Source organism: Lissotriton helveticus, chromosome 1_1 (assembly GCF_964261635.1).
Source record: "Lissotriton helveticus chromosome 1_1, aLisHel1.1, whole genome shotgun sequence".
Lineage (NCBI taxonomy): Eukaryota > Metazoa > Chordata > Amphibia > Caudata > Salamandridae > Lissotriton > Lissotriton helveticus.
In genome coordinates, this window is record NC_136057.1 from 1,275,306,089 (window position 1) to 1,275,326,946 (window position 20,858).

Genomic DNA, 20,858 nt, shown 5'->3' on the forward strand with positions numbered 1-20,858 from the left:
CTGGTTTTTAAATTGTAGCGTGCCTAGCGCTCTTGCCGTGTCCGTGTCCTTTTTTATTGTTTGAAGCGCTTCATCGATTTTGGCTCCAAACAAGTGTTGTCCATCATATGGCATGTCTAAGACTTTAGATTGCACCTCCTGTCGAAATGAGGTAGCCTTGAGCCATCCCTGCCTCCGCAATACTGCTGCTCCTGCCAGCTGTCTGAATCCAGTCATTGCTACATCCATAGCACAGTCAATCAATTCAGACGCCGATGTTTGACCCTCCAGAAGAAGAGATTGAACTTCCTCTTTTGTGGCATCTGGCAGTTCAGATAAATACGGAGCAATATCTGCCCACAACTGTCTATTATACCTTCCTAGGAGTGCAATAGTATTTGCCACTTTCACTGTCATTGCAGACATGGTGGAAAAACACTTTCCAATATTGTCCAGTTTCCTGCCCTCCTTGTCTGGTGGAGCTGTCAACAGAGAGGAAGGATTCCTTGAATTTTTCTGCGCCGCCTGTGTCACCACAGAGTCCGGGTTAGGGTGTCCTGTAAGGCAGGTTGGTGCCGATGATGGGGCCTTGTACTTTTTGTCCAGCCTTGGAACAACCGCCGAGACTGAGGCTGGATTCTGCATCAACTGCACACCCTGCTCCCATACATGATCGATTATCGGAATTGATCTTGTTGTTTTCTTAAGCGGCTCTTTAAAGTCATACAGGAAACAGTCTTTTTCCTGAGACTCCATTGTCATGTGGAACCTTTTTGCCGCCCTCTCCACCAGATTGTGGAAACCACCTATGTCCACAGGAGGAGAAGCTGAAGTAGCCGGTTCAGGGGATGCTGGAGAAGAAATGATGTAATCATCATCGTCATCATGATTAGATTGGTCATCCTGGACCTCACCTTCTTCTTGTTGTTCTTCCTCATCTTCAGATGATTGAGGATCTTGCAATGGTTCCCTTTCCCGCTGGAGCACCAAGGATGGTGGTCTAGGCCGTGGAGACGGAACAGTCCCCGCTGCTGGAGGAGCTGATGACTCTGGGAACCTTTGTTTATAGTCCTGTATTAGAAATCTCAAATCAGACACTATAGATGCTGGGAGACAGACCATGGGCGTAACCTGCGTCTGAACCTGCGTCTGAACTGTATGCTCCTGGGCAATTTCCTCGTCTGAGCTCTGGCATTTGACTACCAGATCAGATGGGTTGTGAGCCTGCATTATATCCTCCTCATCCGACTCCTCATCTTGCAGGAGACAAGCTGGAGGTAAACTTTGCACTCGGCTTGGGGACGTCAATTCCAGTGTGACTGCCGTTTTTGAGATCTTTACCCTTAGAGAAGCGGGTTGTGACTCAGCTTCAATCGTCAATGAAGGGCCCGTCGACGGCAGGATCGTGGACGACATATTGTCCACCGATTGTAGCTCTTGGAACTTTTTCGTCGACGATGTTACTGTCGACGGTGCCTTCTTCGTCGTCGATGCCTTCGTCGACAGCACACTCGTCGACGATGATGTTCTCGTCGACGATAAAGACGTCGACGGCACTTGCTTCGACGTCGACACTGATGTCGGCAACGAAGTCGTCGACGAGATCTTGGGCGTCGATGACGATTTTTTAATAATAATAATCGACGACAAGGGCTTACCCGCCGTCGATGATGGTGTAGTCGTCGTCGATGAAGTGAACGTCGACAATGCCGTCGTCGTCGATACTGTCGTCGTCGACGTCGAGACGTAGACGGGAGACATAGCCTTCTTTTGCGCCGATGATGGCGTCGACGAGGTCGTCGTCGACGACGGCGCAGGCTTCTTGAAGGTATGAACCTCCTTGTCAGACACCGATGACTGGGCCTCTGAAGACTTTTTTGTAGCCTTCTTTGGAGGAGCGTCTGGAGGGCTAGGGGAAGCCACCCTCGGCCTTTTTAAAGACAGCTTAGAGGAAACTGAAGAATTCTCACCTTCTTCTGAAGATTCCAAATTGTCTCTGTCCTTGAGCCTGCTAAGCCAGAGTAAAAGACGTCCTTCTCTGTCTTTAAGCGTTTTTGTAGAAAATGTTCTACAAATTTTGCAATCCTTTGGTAAATGGTCTGGATACAGGCAATATAAGCAGGTCTTATGCTGGTCTTCCACATGTAACCTCTTTTTACCACAAGAACTACACGCTTTGAAGAGACCTTTCTTCTGAGGATCAGCCATATCTATTCTTTCAGTGAAGTAATCCAAAATTGTAAAGAGATAAGTTTGAATAAAGAAACCTGAGGGGAACTCAGGTGGAGACTCCCTTAGCACAACGTGCGGTAGAAAATCTGAGGGACTGAGGCTCCTGACAGGAAGGTTCTAGAGGGAGGTGTTAGCTGATTGGCTCTCTTCTAGAGTTTGGTCCTTTTCACAAAAGGACTTGGATAGGCTACTAAGGTGAGGCCCTTAGGCCTACTTCTCTCTATATATGTCTATAGGACATTACTTTTCTATATACCGGAGACTCCCGTCTCGACGACGGGGAATGATTCAGGCATGTGAATCTATGAAAGACACCCATAATACTGGATAAATAGTCGAATTCAAAAACAACATATGGTTCGGGATGAGACATGCAGGATGCAAAGCCTCTGTGCCTTGCACTTGCCAACTTTTAGAACCCCAAACAGATTTAAGATCAATGGTATCTTTCCACAGTTCATAGCCCCCAATAGCCAATTGGTCAAGAAAGGACTTGGAATATAATAATTTTGTGTGGGTAAGTCTAACTTTGGAAGAGGACTTTTCGGTCATCTTAAAATAAAATGCATTAGGATTTGACTGATTGAAATCAGTAAAATAAGTGAATCTCTTTAAAAGAGAATTTGAGCTGCCTTCCATTCCACAGGAGCGGGGCAATGTTCCCATTGCGTATAATTAACCATATTCCTCCATGTGTTTGCTTTATGCAGGTAGTGATTTCCATAGTGTTGATAACAGAACAAATAACCATGATTAGCCAAATCTAAATATAAATCCTCAGCATCAAAAGCAGTATAATATTTCAAATCTGAAAACAAAGCCTCTACGGCTTGAACATCCCAATCATCAGAGCGTATGTTTTGTTTTATCACATCCCCCATAGAAACTCTTAGTACATTCGGGACATTTATAACCTCTGTGGGACCGTGAATTGGAAATTTAACAGCATCCCATACAATCCCATCTAAGACGGGCTAAGCAGTAATGGGTACAAAATTCAGGTCACTCTTCAATCTGTGTGATGAGGAATGGGGTGCCAATGTTCCATTAATTAGTCGAATAGCTGTCCTCTCTTCTACGTAGTGTCCATTCATGATACGGAAAAAATACACCACAAAGCCAATTGACAAACAAAAAAATTGAAAAAAGCACCAACCAGATGTAAGTCCAAGGAAGAATCAAAAAATGTTTTTTAATCCATGTTGCAAAAACAGAAAGTTTTGAAGGGGACTTCGATGTGGTAGAGTTAGTGTCAAATGAAAATCTGGACTCAGTGGCCAAACAAGTTTGTAAATCGGGCATCGATAAGTCTGTGGGGTAAGTATACTCAGTCTCATCAAGATGAGTATCAGGTGGGGTATTCAATAAAGGACTTGAAACAGCAGGCATCCCGAAGGCAACGTCAGGCCTGTTGTTAGGAGCCGGAGCCAAAACAGAATTTCTCAGTATCGATGGACAGGAGACCGCAGGTGTCACACTAAGAAGAATCAGCCATTCTGTGTAATTTGACATTGTCAATGGAGATGTTCCTTTTTTCCTTTCAACCCGGAAGTGGAGGTAAATTGACTGTTCTTGTGCCCTGCACGTCAAGTACAGGAACTGGAGCTCGATATGAGGGACCAAATTCTTTCTTGTTCTCGATCTTTTCTCGGACCAGTTCTCCAACTCGGGGTAGCCAGCCAACTACCGGAATCTGCAACGCAGCATCAGATGTGGAGGGCAAGTGTTCCTTTGCAAGACTGTCTCTCGTCTCTTGTAGATTCTGTAATACATTACAATGTTCATCTACGTCAAAGGGGGCAGCAGCCGCCGCCTGGTCTAGACCTTCAAGGTCCGGGATAAACATTTTGATACCAAAGAGCATCTCTTATGGGGTCCGCCCACCCAGAGACCTTCTAGAGAGATTAAGTGCACGCTGTACGCTATTGAGATGGGCCAGCCAGTTCCTGCCGGTACCTATAACCCTAGCTGTCAATGATTGCTTTAAGTCACGGTTCATCCGCTCCACAACACTATTACCCTCAGGTCGGTATGTAGATGAAAATTTGACTTGGAACCCTTATGAACTCATGGCATCCTTGTACGCCTTAAAGGCGAACGCTGGACCCTGGTCCGAATAGAAGGTGCCACACGCAAAAATTCCCACAAAGACACGCAAATCTCTTATGACAGTTTGTGAATCATCACTTCGGTGGGGCCACACCCATACAAAGTGCATGCAAGAATCAACTGCAACTAAGATGTACTTATACCTAGTATCAGAGGAAAAAGGACCGCAGTGATCCAAATAAACACAGCCAAGTGGTTTATTGGATATGTACAACTGTGTCTGAGGTGGACGCGTAGCAGACGAAGGCTTGATCTGCTAACAAATGTCAAATTGAAGGACATAATCACGCGTCTGTTTATACAGTCCCCGCCACCAAAAATGCTGTTGTAGCTACAGAAGCCGAAACGCCCGCATGCACGGATGCAACACCCTTGAGGGCAGCTGTAATCAGCGCTGACCTGTGGTCCGCGTTGGGAATCAATCTGTCACCAACGTCTGGTATTTTCACATGAGGAACTTTATCAGGACTTAAATGATGAGAATACTTTGAAGGAAATCCACTAGGATATTTACTTCCCTTCTCAGTAGCAGCAATTGCTGCCAAGATGTCATCATCAATATTACTTTTGGAACGTGTAACTGCTGCAACCAAATATGTCGAAACTACTGTCTTTGCGGCCTCATCGGCCAAACTATTGCCAACAGCGTGAACTCCCACACTCTGATGACCAAGAGTATGGAGTAGTTTCTTACCTGTAACTCAAGTTCTGTAGTAGGGGTATCTCTGTTATAGTCATAATCTGTGAATATTCCCGCCCATGTCCGGTTCTAAGTCCTCATAGGTCGGTATAATCTGATATCTAAGACCACGGGGGATTTGGTTCAAAGCTAGGTATTGCTTAAGGGTTACTGTATCCCACCATTTATTCAGCTCAGATTGTACCGACCTATGAGGACTTGGAACCGGACCTCCTTGATCTATGGGAAAAGGAACTAACTAGTAGTTCAGAGAAGCAATATTGGTAGTGACTGATAGGATTTATAAGCGGTTAAGAATAGAGTGATCTTCACATACATTTACTGAATGAATATACGAGGACAAATAGTAGAAATATGGATGGTCATGTGAATTGACAATAATAATTGATCTTGAGGAAGAAACTTTGTACCTTTTTTATGACATGTTCTGATTTTGGTTAAGAAGGGACCTGTTAATTAAACCGGCATTCTTATGTTACAGATTTATTTGCATATTCATGATTTGAAAGTTCTTGTGCTCTTGAGATACATTGAGCACTTCTTGAGGTCATTTTTCCTCTTTAACATATTGGTACGTTGGGCTCTTAAGTACACTGTGGACGTTGTACTTTTATTAAACAACTAACATCATAGCACCTTTCATGAACAAAGCCTTACTAAAACCACTGAGGGTGACTTAAAAATACTATTATTTTCCCACTTTTGCTATGGCTCTGAATAAGTGGTGGAGGATTTAGACTTATGAGACTGACCAGTTAGGGAAAATATCTGAAATTTTGTATTTATATTTTTTTGGGTTGCAGCCCTGATGAAGTCATTGATGCATGTTAATGGTGCAAGACGAAACACGTGTTGGCTGCAAAGAGAATTCTGTTGAAGACAATTATTAAAATTCTTCTGGATAAAGAGCTGGACATTTGTACTCTGATGTTCTACGTGCAGAACTTTTACTAAAGGGTCTCTAATTTGGAAAAGAAGCAAGAAATATTTTTTCATTTTGGACTGCTTTGCACTTAGACTCTTGAACTTTATGTTACAAGGAGATACACCTATACTATTTAATAATTTGAAGTGCTCAGGGGAATTTGATTGTAATATTTGGAAAAAGGATGTTTGTGAAGGCATTTCCTATATGCAGTTATTGCTGGGAAGTGAACCTTAATAGAATGGAAATTAAGGCCAGATTGAGCCAAATGCAAGAGGTATGGAAGGATGACATCTTCCTTGCAGGAGGTAGGGTCAGCGTTCTTGGAAGTTCAACCAAATGCAGAACCTCTTCCACTTGCAGACATAGGAAGTCCTGGTGGATGGCCTTGTCGCCTCCATAAGTATTTCCATACAGTTGTCTGGCAAGTTCAAGTGTCCATATTGAACTATCTCAGGGGCTATGACGCCAAACTCAACGATAATAGGTTGGGGTGCACCATCTGTCCCACAAACTTCGTTAGAAGGTCCGGCCGACATGGAACCTGCAGATGGGGTTGGAGAGACCGGTGGAGCAGGTCTGTGAACCACCACTGTCGAGGCCACTCCGGAGCAATGAGGATCATTCGCGCTCTGGACGGCGACAGCTTGATGAGCACTGCCGGAATCAGGGTATGGGTGGAAAAGCGTACAGAAAGCTGTTCGACCAGATGATCCATAGCGCATTCCTCAGATCCCCGGTTGGTAAAAGCTGGAGGCGATGTCGCGGCATTTGCTGTTTTTGGCGGTGGTGAACAGATCTATGTCTGGAGTACCCCCATCTTTAAAAGAGGTCTCCTAGCACCTCGTCGTTTAGAACCCACTCGTGGTTCTCCTGAACGAGCCTGCTGAGTGCGTCCGCCTGAGCATTCTGCACACCTGGTAGATGGGTCGCCGTTATCGTCAGTCCTCTGGCTAGCAGCCAGTGCCAGATCGCCTGCGCTTCCTGAGACAGTGTGCGTGATCTCGAGCCTCCCTGCTTGTTGAGGTAATACATCGTAGTCGTATTGTCCGTCTGTACAAGCAGGGAGTTGGTCCGGAAGGACGGACCAAAGGCCTTCAGTGCCAAGTGAACAGCTCTGAGTTCCAGAAAATTGATATGGTACGTGGACTCCGCCTGGGACCACGTTCCTTGGATCTGCAGATGGTCTGAATGCGCTCCCCAGCCCTGGGGAGAAGCATCCGTCTCAATGGTCTGTATTGGAATGTCCTTGTGGAATGGAACCCCCTTGAGGGGATTCTCCGCTGAACACCACCACTTCAGTGACTGTTGAGCGTGCTGAGAAAGTGTGATCTTGTCCTCCCAGCTCCCTCGTTTCTGGTTCCCCTGATCCTCCAGACTTTCCTTCAGCGGTCTCATGAGGAGGCGTGCATCTGGTGTACAGAAGATGCAAGAAGCCATTGTCCCCAGGAGAAACGACAATGTCCTCACTGTCGTTGATGAAACGGACATGAGAGTCTGAGAATTCCGAAGGATCGATAAGCGACGCTCCTCCGAAGGACACACGTGTGCTCTGAGTGTATAGATGGAGGCTCCCAAGTACTGCAGACACTTAACAGGAGTCAGAACAGACTCGGATATGTTGATGTGTAGACCCAGTTGGCTCAACAGAACAGCAGTCCTGTTGAAATGCAATTGTGCTTCCTGGAAGGTGGAGGCTTTGATCCGCCAGTCGTCCAGGTACGGGTAGACAAACACCTTTTGTTCTTTCTCAGGTGAGCCGCCACCACTGCCATGTATTTTGAAAAGGTCCTGGGCGCAGACTTCAGACCAAACGGAAGTACGGTGTACTGATAGAGGTTGGTGCACACTAGGAAGCGTAGGAACTTCCGATGTTTCTGTGCAATGGGTACATGGAAGTGCGCATCCTGCTCATCTATTGTGCAAAGCCAGTCTCCTCGATGCAGCGGAGGATAAATCTGGTGCCAGGACAAAATGCGAAACTTCTCCCTGCAGATACACTTGTTTGCTTGTCGCAAATCCAGAATGGGCCTGAACTCGTTCTTGTCCTTCTTGCGCACTAGAAAGAACCTGGAGTATAGACCCTTTCCCCTTTGAGACAGAGGGACGTCTTCTATCGCCCTTTTTCTTAACAGAGTATCGGCCTCTGCTTGGAGCTCGAGCAGCTGGTATTGCGAGCGAACCGGTGGAATAGCTGGAGGAGGGCTGACAAAACGAAGACTGTATCCATTGCAAACAATATTCAGTACCCACTTGTCCGGAGTAATTTTTCTCCACTCTGCTGGGTAATTCTGAATGCTTCCCCCCACCGGAGTGGGTAACAGACGAGGGGGAAGTAATCCCTCAGGGCTTCGACCCAGCCGGGCCCTTATTCCCTGATGAGGTCTGTTGACCGCCTCTGCCCCTCTGACGCTTCTGGAAGGGCTGCCTCTGATATTGTTGTTGCTGCTGGCCAGCTTGGCCACCCTGCCCCCGCTGGAAACGTTGGGAGGAGTAGCGCCTCTGGAAGGGGCGGAAAAACTTCCGCTGGTCCTTTGGTTTCTCCAAACGACCGCCTTCAGCGTCTCAACTTCTGCCTTCATGCAGGTCATCTCCTCATCCGCATGAGTCCCAAAGAGGGTAGTCCCCAAAAAGGGCAAGTTGGCAATACGCTGCTGTGCCTCCGGCTTAAGAGAGGTAAGGCGTAACCAGGAGTGGCGTCTCAAATTTACTCCATGGCAGTACCCAAGAGCAGCCAGGAGAGAGGCATCTGCAGCCGCGCTGATGACCTGGTTGGAGACCATCATGCCCTCATTTAAGATGTCCTGGAAATCTTCCCTTCTGTCCCTCGGGAGGAGTTCAATGAACTGTTGCAGGCACTCCCACAAGGAGCGGTCATACCGACCCAGAAGTGCTGTTGAACTCGCAGCTTTCATAGACGTGGCTGCCATACTGCAGACCTTTCTCCCTGCCGAATCCATATGACGGCTCTCCTTGTCTGGAGGGACGTTGACGAAGGAGCAGTAGAGTGTTGCTTCTTTGCCGCTGTAATAATAACCGAACCAGGTGCAGGATCCGTTCTCAGAAATGCCGGATCGGAATCCTGGGGCCTGTACTTCTTCTGCAGCCGGGATGGGGCAGACTTCACCGAGGCCGGCGTTAGAAATAGCTCCATGGCTGGTTCCTCCAACCCTGGCACCAAAGGCAGCAAAGGGCGAGACAGGTGCTTACGCTGTAGCATTTCAAAGACGACAGAGGTGGAAGGGGTGGGCACCGTCAGTGCTATCCTCAACTTCGCTGCTCCCCTCAACAGCACGTCCTGAAACGTCACAATGTCATCCAATGGCGACACCCTCGTTGGAGGCGAGTCAGATAAAGTAGACGAATACCTCCTGTCACTGTCACTTGAAGAGTCCGTGTATCTGGTATGCCTGGACCGCGACCTTTCTCTATGACAACGATGTTGTGACCTGGTTGAAGATCTACGCTCACTGCGAGAGCGATGCCTCCCCCGTGATCTTGACCTCGGTTTCCTGGGTCTCTCCGGGCCCACCGGCACCGGCTGTTTTGGAAGAAGAGGTGGCTGAGCTGGAATCAAAGGCCTCGGTTGTAGAGACTGTGGCGGAACAGGAGGCGGAGGAGGAAGTAGCTGTTGAGCTTGCGAAGTAGGAGTCCTAAGCCTTGAGGGCGAGTAGGTCCTCGAGTAATCAGAGTCCGGAGACCTAAGTACTCTCCTCTTCTTACGAGCAGGCTTCGGGGAGGATGCTCTTGAGGTAGACTCTCCTGAGGAGGAACGCCGGTGCTGCCGCGACCGGGAACTCTCTGATGACGAGACGCTCATCACGCTAGACCCCGTCCGGGGAGTAGACGTACTCTTTGACGTCGATCTCCTCGACGTGACTCTCCTCGACGTCGATCTCCATGACGTCGATCTTCGCCTCCTCTACGTCGATCTTCGTGTCGACGTTGAAGGCAAACAGAGTGTCGCCTCGACGGGGAGCGCCTGCCTCTTCTGGAGTAAGCACGACGACTATGGTGTGTCGACACCGGTGAAGTCCTCGACGTCGACCTCGTCCGAGGTCTCGACGTCCTACCTCTCGACGTCGCTTCGACCCAGTGCTCTGGGTCAACGGGGAACAGATGGTAGTCCTACCTCTCGACACCGACGTCGAAGCCCTCCACATCGACCGGGACCGGTGCCGTTTCCGGGCCTGTTCTTGACTGGGGAGCCCTCCAGAGGCCGATGCACGGGCAGAGGATGAGGATAGAGTCCCCCCATGTCCAGAGGTCCCACCTGCTTCTTGATGTCTCCTCTGCTCCAGGCCTTGGAAACTAATCTTCTCCCTGTCATGCACACTCTGTGGGGTCAGACTTGGCCTTCTTCCTACCACACTCAGGGCACTTGTCGAATAATGCTGGCATTTCGACAAGATAGAGATGGTAAAACTGGTCAAAAAAGACAGCAACTGGAAGAGGAAGACCCCAGACGTCGAGTGAAACACAAATCTCACTGGAAAATATCCAAAAATTGAAGATATACCCAAAAAGGTAGAGCTCAATGCTCCAGGGTCCTGCTAGCAGGAGCCGGAAAAAAGAACTTGCCTGGGGCTGTGCATCATGGGATACCGAGGGTCTCTGGAGTGTTCCTTAAAGGCACGGTATCCCTTTTCCAGACACATAATGGCAGCCTATGAGGCTTGTCTGTCCAACCCTTTCTCTCTATCATGACAAAGGATTTTTGTGAAGGAGAGTTTTCTCTAGGTGTGAAACTCTGTAAAATGTGTAAATGTATATATTATTTGGCTATCCTTTTTCACTTCAGGATGATGTGCTGGCTAATGTAGCCTGGTTAATGTTAGGCTGCATTATTTGTCTTTGATTTTCTCTTAAGTGTCTATGCAGGACTGCAGAAGAAGACAACTTAGGAGACTATTTTGATTGCTCCGGGTCCTCGCACATGGGCTGGTCTATATACAGATTATGACTATACACAGAGATCTCCTACTACAGAAGAATTACATACACAAGTGGCAGTTGCTCTTTCAGTTCAGCCACTCGAAACCAGATCATTTTATGTTTTATTGTGCTACCTTTGGAGTCACGATAGTCGTTTTAATACCAAAAGAACAGATTGTCATTGTAAGACTCGACACAGTAGGTTGAGTCAGTCACAATAAGAGTAGTCACACCAGGGTCTGCGTACTCCAACGCAAGCATCAGAGCATGGAGCTCTGCTAAATGGGCGGTACAGTCCCCTAATGTCTGTGTATGCACAACATCGGACTTGAATTCTCCATTCACAATGGTACCAACCACAATAGCGCAAGCTGAGACGTATGCGTGCTTAGACCCATGCGCGACTTGCGCCGAACCATCAGTGTAAATGATACAATGGAAATCCTTCAAAATGCACATAGTCAAAGAGGCAGGATGAACAAATCCATACTGTAAATACTCCTGCGACGGTAAGGAGGCATAAAAAATTAACGTGACATCCGGAGACGTCAATGATGTTGCCCATTGTATCCACCGTGGGTGCAAAGCTTTAGAATTAAGTACACTGGCTTTCGTCACTGCCTCCAAGGCAGGATACGGGGTAACAACCAACATGCGTTTTCCCTGCGACAGTGCGCGTTCCTTTAGAATCGCCATTTGCACTGCTGTCAAAACTTTTTCCACAGTGGAAAACCGCATTTCAGCCGAAGTGTACAAGTGTGACTTGTAAGCGATGGTTACTGTCACCTTCGTTAAAAGTAAGGTACATGAAACCCACCGCCCCAGGGACGAATCTTATCACCAGGTTGGTGTGGTTATCACGAGTCAGTAAGAATTTAGATTCCAGCAGATCAGCCTGCAAAGATTGCAAAATGGCTGAATGTTCAGGCAGCCAGCACGATTTGGTAAAAGTTGGTTGTATCAAAGCATATAATGGCTTGATACGCTGGGCATATTCGGGAATGTATGTACCCCCGAAATTCAAAAATCCCAGCAAGGATTGCAATTTTTTTAGTGTTGAAGGAGCGCGCAGTTGTGCGCATTTCTCCAAAAAGTGAGGAGCCAATCCTCGACCTTCACTGTTGAGCTCATAGCCCAGGAACAGCACTGTGTACTGTGCAATGTGAGACTTGGCAAAGTTAAATTTGTAACCAAAGTCCGCAAAATTGCAAATTATGCGGTCAACGCGGCACAGATGCGCCCATATCTCGTCTGTGAGATAAATGTCATCCACGTATGAACACACATCTGGGTTGATTCTCTCTAAAAGAGAATCTATACGGGCAGCAAACACAACTGGACTATTCTTATAGCCCGTTGCTAAACGTTTGAATTTTTTCTGTGTCCTACCACTGGTGAAAGCGGTCAGTTGACTACTTAATTCGGATAGATTGTGGGCAAAAAAACCATTGGATATATCAAGTGTGGTTTTAAACCTTTTATGCACAAGACCATCCACCAGGGCAGAGCCGTGTGTATTTTGTTTAGATGCCGGTGATCCAATACCAAACGGTAAGAACCATCAGGTTTGGTCACAGTAAAAAGAGGATTATTCATTGGAGACACACAAGTTTCAATTACACCTTGATATTACAATTGTTCAAGGATTTCTGCGACTGAAGTTTTCGCTTCACGCCGCATGGGATATTGTGGTTGAGGCTGTGGCATAGACTGTAAGGGAATCTCATGATGGGGGAGAATTTATCCCAACCACACTGAGTACGGTACAAAGCAGGCGCAAGTGCCTTAGCCCACTCATCTGCAAAATTCAACACATGCTCCGTTGACACGATGTGCGCGAAACTAGAGAGGATTACCTCCTCCCCTCTCGGAGCTGGGAGAACAAAAGGTGGGTGCCAGTCAGCCTCCGCTAACAAAATGTCATACGTAGTTGTAAGATTTTCCCAAAATACCCCTTTTATGGTACGTTGTATGTCACCTTCAATTAAAAGGTCGATTTCAAATAACCTATTAGGGGAGCTACTCTAGTATCAGCTGTCTCAACAACAACAAATTAGTCAGTCGCTGTCACCTTCAGTAGTGGACGCAGGGCCTCTCGCACTATGGTAATCTCCGCCGTGCTGTTCAACAGCGTCAGCGCCCACATCTGATTCCGAAGCTGTGTTCTCACTATCTGTGGCATATCTCGCTGTTAAAGCGGCAACTTTCTTTTTCTGAAACTCTGGTCTTTTCTGTGAAGAATCGTCCTGTTTGCCTTTTCCGTCTATCGGGCAGGGTTGGTCGCGACTCTGCTGGCCACCCCTTCCTCTGTCGTCGCCGCCTCCACCACCGGACGATGAGGCCGATGTGTCCTGTAAAGAACGAGGAGAACGTTGATCAGGAACCTGAAATCGATCAGGTGACTTAATCGTAGCGTGGTCGTGCAAGTCATAAGAGCGCTCAGTAGACGCAGGCACTGGTGATGCGGGACGGGACTCCTGTTTCTGTTTGCCCTGTTTCTTGTTTTTGTTCCAATTTTGCTTTGGAGCCTTGGGCTGATCGTCTTTCTCAGACTTCGACCCCTGAGTTTGTTTTTTATCTTTAGCAGAAAAGGGCTTGACACCTAAACTATTACAGCCTATGGTCTTATAAGCCGCGGTAATAATTCTCGACAATTGACGGGGTTTATCGCATTGGGGACATCGCGTAAGGCATTAGACACTTGGAAGTTCACCGCATCTCCCTTGATATTAGAAAGGATGATATCGGAAGTACAATGCAAAACAATGTTGCACAACTGGGTAGTAATTCAAAAGGAAACCGTTTTGAAAGATTCAAGCTTGAAAAGACCTATCTAACTATAGGTAGGTTTATCCGTCACCACTGTTAACCAGAAACAATAGTGAAGGGGTTAAGGACTGATATAAGCACTACTCAAGCGTCATGAAAGAAGACCACCAACGTTGGGCGCCCTGTTGCAGGGACTCTGCTCAGTCACATAACTGAGCACAGAGACTCAGGGTCTCAGTGAATTAGGGTGTACCAAAAACTCACCTTAGTACCCAAAATCCCCTACCAGACTAGCATCAGTGTCTCATTAGCTCTTTGTCCTATAGCAAAGTAACCAATGATTAGACAACCCAGAACATGCGACTTAGGATACCTCAGGTAAGGTGGTAAACATGAGCACTCTTTCGTTATACTCTCATACCAGTCCAGAACAGGGAATAAAGGTAGGTACGAGCAAGTTTAAAATGTTTATTTTAACGCTGTGATCTCAGGTGCAGCATCTTAGCTAATATAAGCAGACATATGATATGAAATAAGATTGTCAGTTTAGTTACTATTCCATAAAATACAAAGGGAGAAAGCATGTTATAATGCTAAATGGAAACAGGTTAAATATATACCTATATTTCACTCTCCCTTGCTAGTAGGTTATTTTAGAACTAAAGAAGGTCTCTTAGGCTTGCATAGGTGACCCCATACCTCAGAGATTAGCTGGAGTGAATCACATCGAGTTCAGCACAAGCTCTCAGCATACGAATGTTCTCCAAGTGTGTTCAATCATCCCTACACAGTGTATTATTAAAGGTGCCAGGATCTGAGCTGTCCACAGCTGCATATATGTTATGTCTAGAACGTGCGCGGATCAGTTCGAGCAACAGTGTTGATTTAACCTTGAAGGCCTCGGCACTCACTGTTCAGACTAAGCTTACGAAGCAAGTCTAGCAATGTAGAAAAACAAGTTATTCTCATGTGAACCAAAACACTCCGCCTAACGCGAAACAAAATCTAACGTGTGTGCCGTGTGCAAAAGAAAGCAAAAGGTAAAATGGCGTTTAAACTTCTAATAAGCTCATGCTAACTTAACAGTGTATGAATGCAACGCTCAGCCCCACTACACTCCATCTCAGGTAAGGTGCCTACTCCACAGGCATTCTGAAAGTCCAGATAAAGACCTTCATCAGTGTTGTGGGAAAATCTTGTAGGGCATGGATCGAGTTAGGATCGGAACCAAACCGGGCCTGCAGCATGTAGAAATATTAGTGTCATGGAAAAGGCTGAGGATCTAGTTGAATAATTAGTGTAAGACTCTTGCTACTTGCTTAGCATGACACAGGCGTGGCAGGGATCGACGTTGGATTGGAGTAAGAGCAGTGTCACAATCAGATCGGGCACTGGTGGAGCCTGCAGTGGGGGTGGCATAGAAGGGACTGGCTTGGACCTTGGAGCCAGAGTGTAAGCTTTGACTGGCATCAGAATGGACCAAGAGGAAGGTTATGAGGGGGGGCGAACGTGTTCTGCCTGCAGAAGTCCAAAAGGAGGCACTGTTGGCTGAGCGGGGCCCAAAGGTGCACTAGAAGGAACCAGCAGTGCCTGAAAAATATGCAACATGGTATCCTTGAAGGAAAAAATTTGCTGCGGGGTTGAAAATTGCTTGAGAAACTCGGTGCACGTTGGGAATAAATATGGGACTCATGGCTAGGACAATGTTCCATATTCAGTATGGTACCTATGATATTTTGAAGGTGAAGAAACCGCAGTTAGAAGTATTTACCAGAAAATAGAAGATTAAAAACTACCAGAATCACTAGTTTGCATACAAGTGTAGATTGCAGGTTTGTGTCATAGCGATAAAGATGTAACAAATATAGCAGTTATTTTACATTTTAGTGAGTATTCACATTATTACCTCAACTGGGGGTTTGAATATCAGACTGCTGGTTTGCCAGTCAGACCGATTAATTAATTCTCTTCTGTCTAAGTCATCTCTTAATCTTAGAGCGATTCGCTGTGCCTCCCGCTGAACATCTTCGCTGTACTGGTTGTTGGTAGCTTCTTCATAACGATCCATCCATGCTTTAATTTTTGTCTCCCATCCACAGCTAACATTTTCAGATGGATCAGCGGCCGGTGCAGAACCCTAGAAATCATGGGCATCAGATGTTTTTTGATTTTTATATACATTTCCTCTCAGGCAATTCCTTTACTAAAATAAAAAGCAAATCATATATGAAATTCAACAACGTAGTGATGAACTGCTACCTTTATGGTGAGTCAAACTCTCTTAGTTCTCTTCTTTCTCTTTAAATGCCTGTTGGAATCATTGCTACTTCCAGGACAGGCAACTACTGTAAGAGGTGCTACAACTCTAAACAAGAAGCACAAGTTACTTACCTTCGGTAATGATGTATCTGTAAGAAACATTAGTTCGTTATAGATTCCTTACCTTAGAATTACCCCCAGGCATCAGACTAGATCCGTAACGTTTTTTCGTCAGCAGTACCTCTGCGCGTTGGAAGGTGGCCTCGGTCAGGTCTGCATCCGTCGTCGGCGTCGTCACCGGGATGACGCCGCGGCAGCTACTTAGACGCTGCCCTCACGCGCGAATGTCAGTTCTGTACATGACTTTCCGCGCCAGAAATGCGGAGCCATTCAAGACACTGACCATTGGTACACCAAACTAGGGCCCTGAAAGGATGTCCTTAACCCTAGAAATCAGTTCGCAGAACGGGGAGGATGGGTGGGGCGGTAAGGAATCTATAACTAACTAATGTTTCTTACCAAAGGTAAATAACTTGTGCATCTGAAAGAAACATGTTAGTATAGAATAGATACCCCAGCAATACCAACCCCAGTGGTGGGTCTGCGAACCAAGATCACACCAGAAAGTCCTGGAGAAGAGAACGGCCAAAGAAGCCGTTTCTCCGGCCTTGGCTGTCCATGGCAGTAGTGTTTGGTGAACATGTGCAGTGATGCCCACGTGGCTGCCTGACAGATGTCATTCAGAGGCACTCCTCATCCCAAGGCAGTAGAGGCTGCCGTCGCTCTGGTGGAGTGAGCGCGAAGCCCGACTGGAGGCTCTTTTTTAGCCCGAGAATAACAAGCCTTAATACACAGCACGACCCATCGAGAAATGGTGTGTTTGTGTACCGCCCGGCCCTTCTTTGCACCCACATTGCCAACAAAATGTTGATCATCCACCCGGAACTGTTTTGTGCAATCCAGATAGAAGGAGATGGCACGCTTTGGGTCCAGACGATGGAGCCTCTCTTCTTCCTTTGAAGGAAGCGGAAAGAAGGGGGCCAAATTAATGGTCTGCCCGAAGTGGAAGGCAGTGACCACCTTGGGAAGAAAGGATGGACCACCTTGTCCGGATGAACAGACCGGAAAGGAGCGTTTGAAGAAAGAGCCTGGCACTCACTCACTCTTCTAGCAGAAGTGACGGCTACCAGGAAAGCAGTTTTGAGAGTCAGAAGGCGTAAAGGGCAGTTATGCAGTGGCTAAAAGGGAGCACACATGAGATATGATAGCACAAGGTTCAAGTTCCACTGAGGCATAACGAAGGGGATCAGAAAAAAAAAGATGTGTTAAGCCTTTGAGGAAACGGTTAACAACCGGGGACTTGAAAAGAGAAGGTTGATCTGGCAACCGAAGGAAAGCAGAGATGGCAGAAAGATAGCCCTTGGTAGTGCCCAGAGCAGAGCCCTTTACTTTACTTTACTTTACTTTAAACCATTTTATAACGCGCTCCATTACTGGGGAGTATCCTGGCGCGAGACAAGGGAAAAAGAAACAGACATCAAGACTCAGAGAATGAAAGAAAACACATCAGATTGTACTCTTGAAGAGGTGAGTTTTTAGATGTTTTTTGAATGCAGCCACTGTTGGCAAGGAACGCAGATGGAAAGGGAGAGCGTTCCAGGCCCGGGCCACAATCACAGAAATCGACTGACCACCAAGTCTGAACCGTTTAAAACGTGGAAGAGACAATTTAGACAGAGTAGAAGATCTCAGGGTACGTGCAGGGACATATCTGACAAATCTCTTTCTCAAATAGATGGGGCCTTGATCATGGGTTGCCCGGAAAGCCAGCACCAGAGATTTAAACATAATGCGCTGTCTGACCGGGAGCCAATGGAGCGTGCGCATCTCCACGCGCACGCTCTTCCATCTAGGTATGTTAAATAATAGACGGACGGCCGCATTCTGAATAATTTGCAGACGCTGCACCAAATAGGCGGGTATGCCACTAAACAGTGCATTGGCATAGTCCAACCTAGCCAAGATGAGCGCCCGAGCAACCGACTCCCTCGCATCCCTAGGAAGTAGGGGGAAGAATTTGCGTAGCATTCTCAAAGTGGCGAAGCAGGTGCCTGTAAGCTTCTTAATGTGATGCTCAAATTTTAGGTCCTCCGTGAACCAAATGCCAAGATTTTTGGCAGGTCTCCCCATCTCACTAGGGCCGGGAATGTTAGAAGGCCACAGTGAGCTCTTGAACGAGGGGGGAAAGGAGCCATAAAAGAGCACCTCTGACTTGTCCTCATTGCACTTCAGCTGGGCCTCCGTTAACCAGCGAAATACAGAGGACAAACACAGGTGGACCGTGGATGTATCCAGATCGGCATCGGGCCAGGTAAACAGCAGTTGGGTATCGTCTGCATACCCTATGATCTTAGCCCCAAACTGTTCCGCTAGATAAACCAGGGGGGTGATATAAACATTGAACAGTAAGGGGCTAAGAGTTGACCCCTGCGGAACACCTGTGCACAGAGGTTTAGGCTTCGAGGCATGGGGAGGCAGCCAGACCTGCTGGGTCCTATTAGATAGAAAAGAGGACAGCCAATCCAGGACTACACCCCCGATGCCCACAGCCGACAGCCGGCCGAGGAGGAGGTCATGAGGGACAGTGTCGAAGGCAGCAGAGAGGTCCAATAAAATTAGGACCGCTCTGCCACCCCCGTCTAAACAGTCCCGAATAGCCTCGGTCATTTCCACCAAGGCCGTCTCGGTGCTGTAAGCAGCCCTGAAGCCCGATTGAGCGGGATGGAGGGCCTTAGAGGTTTCCACAAAGCTCTCCAATTGTTGGAATACTACCTTTTCACAAATTTTAGTAAGTGCCGGTAGCAAGGAAATCGGACGATAATTCCCCGGAGTCGCCACATCCAGTCCGGGTTTCTTCAGGAGCGGCAGAAGTTTGGCCCGTTTCCAAACAGAAGGAACAACGCCCGAAGCCAGGGAGAGGTTCACTATCTGCGTGGTCTCATCACAGACCAAATCTGCCACCTCCGACAGCACCCGGGCCGGACATGGGTCAGATGGAGAGCCAGATTTTAGGGACTGAAGGAGGGGCAGAACAACATCCTCCTCAATCTGCATGAAATTAATGAGTTGCTGTCCCGAGTATGGGCAGTAGGAGGGTAGTGGGGAGATTGCGGAGCTGTCACTGGGGAGAGCAGCTAGCAGGTCCTGCTGGATCCTTGCTATTTTGGTAGAAAAAAAAGTTGACAGCTCTTCACACCAATGCGCCGAGGGTACGAGAGAAGCAGCCTCAGCGACAGGTGCAACAAAGCTTTTAACAATGGCAAAGATCTCCCTGCCATTGTTATCTGCCTTGGCAATTCGCCCCGCATAATAGTTCCCCTTAGCCACCTTGATTGCAGCATAGTAGTCTTTTTGGGCAAATCGTAGGGCAGATTTGGCCTCCGGGCTATATGCACGTCTCCACACGCGTTCGAGTTTTTTGCACCCCAGTTTCATTTCCCTCAGGTCAGGGGAAAACCAGGGTTGAGAGGGAGCGCGTCTAGCTCTGGCTAGCGTGGTTTGCTTAGTGGAGGCAGCAGCCGCCTGCCGTATCCACTCATTAAACCCGCCAACCGCATCATCCAAAATTATCCCCGAGTTTGGACGGGTTTTTTGCAATGCCTGTCTAAACTGCTGGGTTAAAGAGAGAAGAAACAAGAGTACTTCAGAGAGAGGGGCAGAAAGGGGATCCACAGCCTTTGCTGTGCACCATGCCACAAATTTGTTCCACCTACAGGCATATACCGTCTTAGTGGAGGAACGCCTGGCTGGCAAGATTACGTCACAGACTTCGGGGGGCAGGTTGAAAGACGTCAACTGCCGTGGCTCAATCTCCACGCAAGAAGGTGGAGACTGGACAGGTTCGGGTGGAGGACCGTCCCCTGCTGCTGAGACAGCAGATCCTCCCGAAGAGGCAGTATGAGCGGAGGATCGATGGTCATGTTGAGCAGCTCACGATACCAGACTCTTCGTGCCCAATCCAGAGCCATGTGAATAACTTGGGCCCGGTCGCGCTTGATCTTCTTCAGCACTCTGGGCAAAAGTAGTATAGGCAGAAAGGGGTACAACAGAAAGTAGTGGGAATAATAACCACAACCTTCTTCTGGGACAGGAACGTGCTCAATGGCTCCCTTGGCCAAGAGAGCCGTAACTTCCTACTGGAGAAGGGCCAGGTTATCCTACGACATGTGGTGGTGTCATGGTGGCATGGCTGGAGGGGTAGTCTCGAAGGGGAGGGAGTAGCCCCTTCGGACTAACCGCAAAAAACACCTGTCCAAAGTGATGGTGATCCAGTGGGGGAAGGTGATGGCGAATCCTGCTGCCCACTGGCATTTGATGGGCCTGAAAGTAGGGGTGGGGGTTGTGGGAAGGTAGGGTGCAGTTTCCGGCGGTAGCCCGCAACTGATAGAACAGGAGCGTATCCTGCAGCAATGGGGATTCCGGAAGTGAGTAAAAGGAATTCTACGGATAGAGATCTGCTAAAGTCCTCAGGCCGCGCCGCGCCGCATGACGCGAAATACTAGAGGACTGAAGGGGCGGGAAATCCGGGTGATCTATAATGGGCATAGCATTGGTAAATAGGAAAGAAAGACCAGAAAGCCGGCGTTGGAAGGATCATGCCTAGCGCAGCGTCTTGACCGTATCAACCTCAGTTCGGGGGCGCACCGCAGGAGCGAACAGCGCACTGGTCAGTGGCCAGGGGGAACCGACGTCAGTCTCCACCGCTACGTGGGGCTGATAGGGGGTGGGGTGAAGCCAAAAATGCAAGAAGCTGGCCTGAGTGCACAGGGCGTAAAGGCGTAAGTCAGGCGCACCCAAACCACCGGCAGACATGGGCAAAGTCAGGATATCATAGGCAACCCTGGGTTGCCGCCCCGCCTACACCAGTGAGATGACCAGAGAACAAAGCCT

At 47.8% G+C, this 20,858-nt stretch overlaps 1 protein-coding gene across 6 annotated transcripts in view; it reads right to left on the bottom strand.

Moving 5' to 3' along the window:
- The window catches only part of KMT2E (lysine methyltransferase 2E (inactive)), a 2,078,550-nt gene that overhangs the window by 1,073,209 nt on the left and 984,483 nt on the right, over positions 1 to 20,858 (bottom strand). For all 6 annotated transcript variants that reach the window (XM_078680502.1, XM_078680521.1, XM_078680476.1 and 3 more), the window contains one exon: positions 15,556 to 15,786. In XM_078680502.1, coding sequence (XP_078536628.1) covers positions 15,556 to 15,786 — 231 coding nt within the window. The remainder of the gene's footprint in view (positions 1 to 15,555; positions 15,787 to 20,858) is intronic.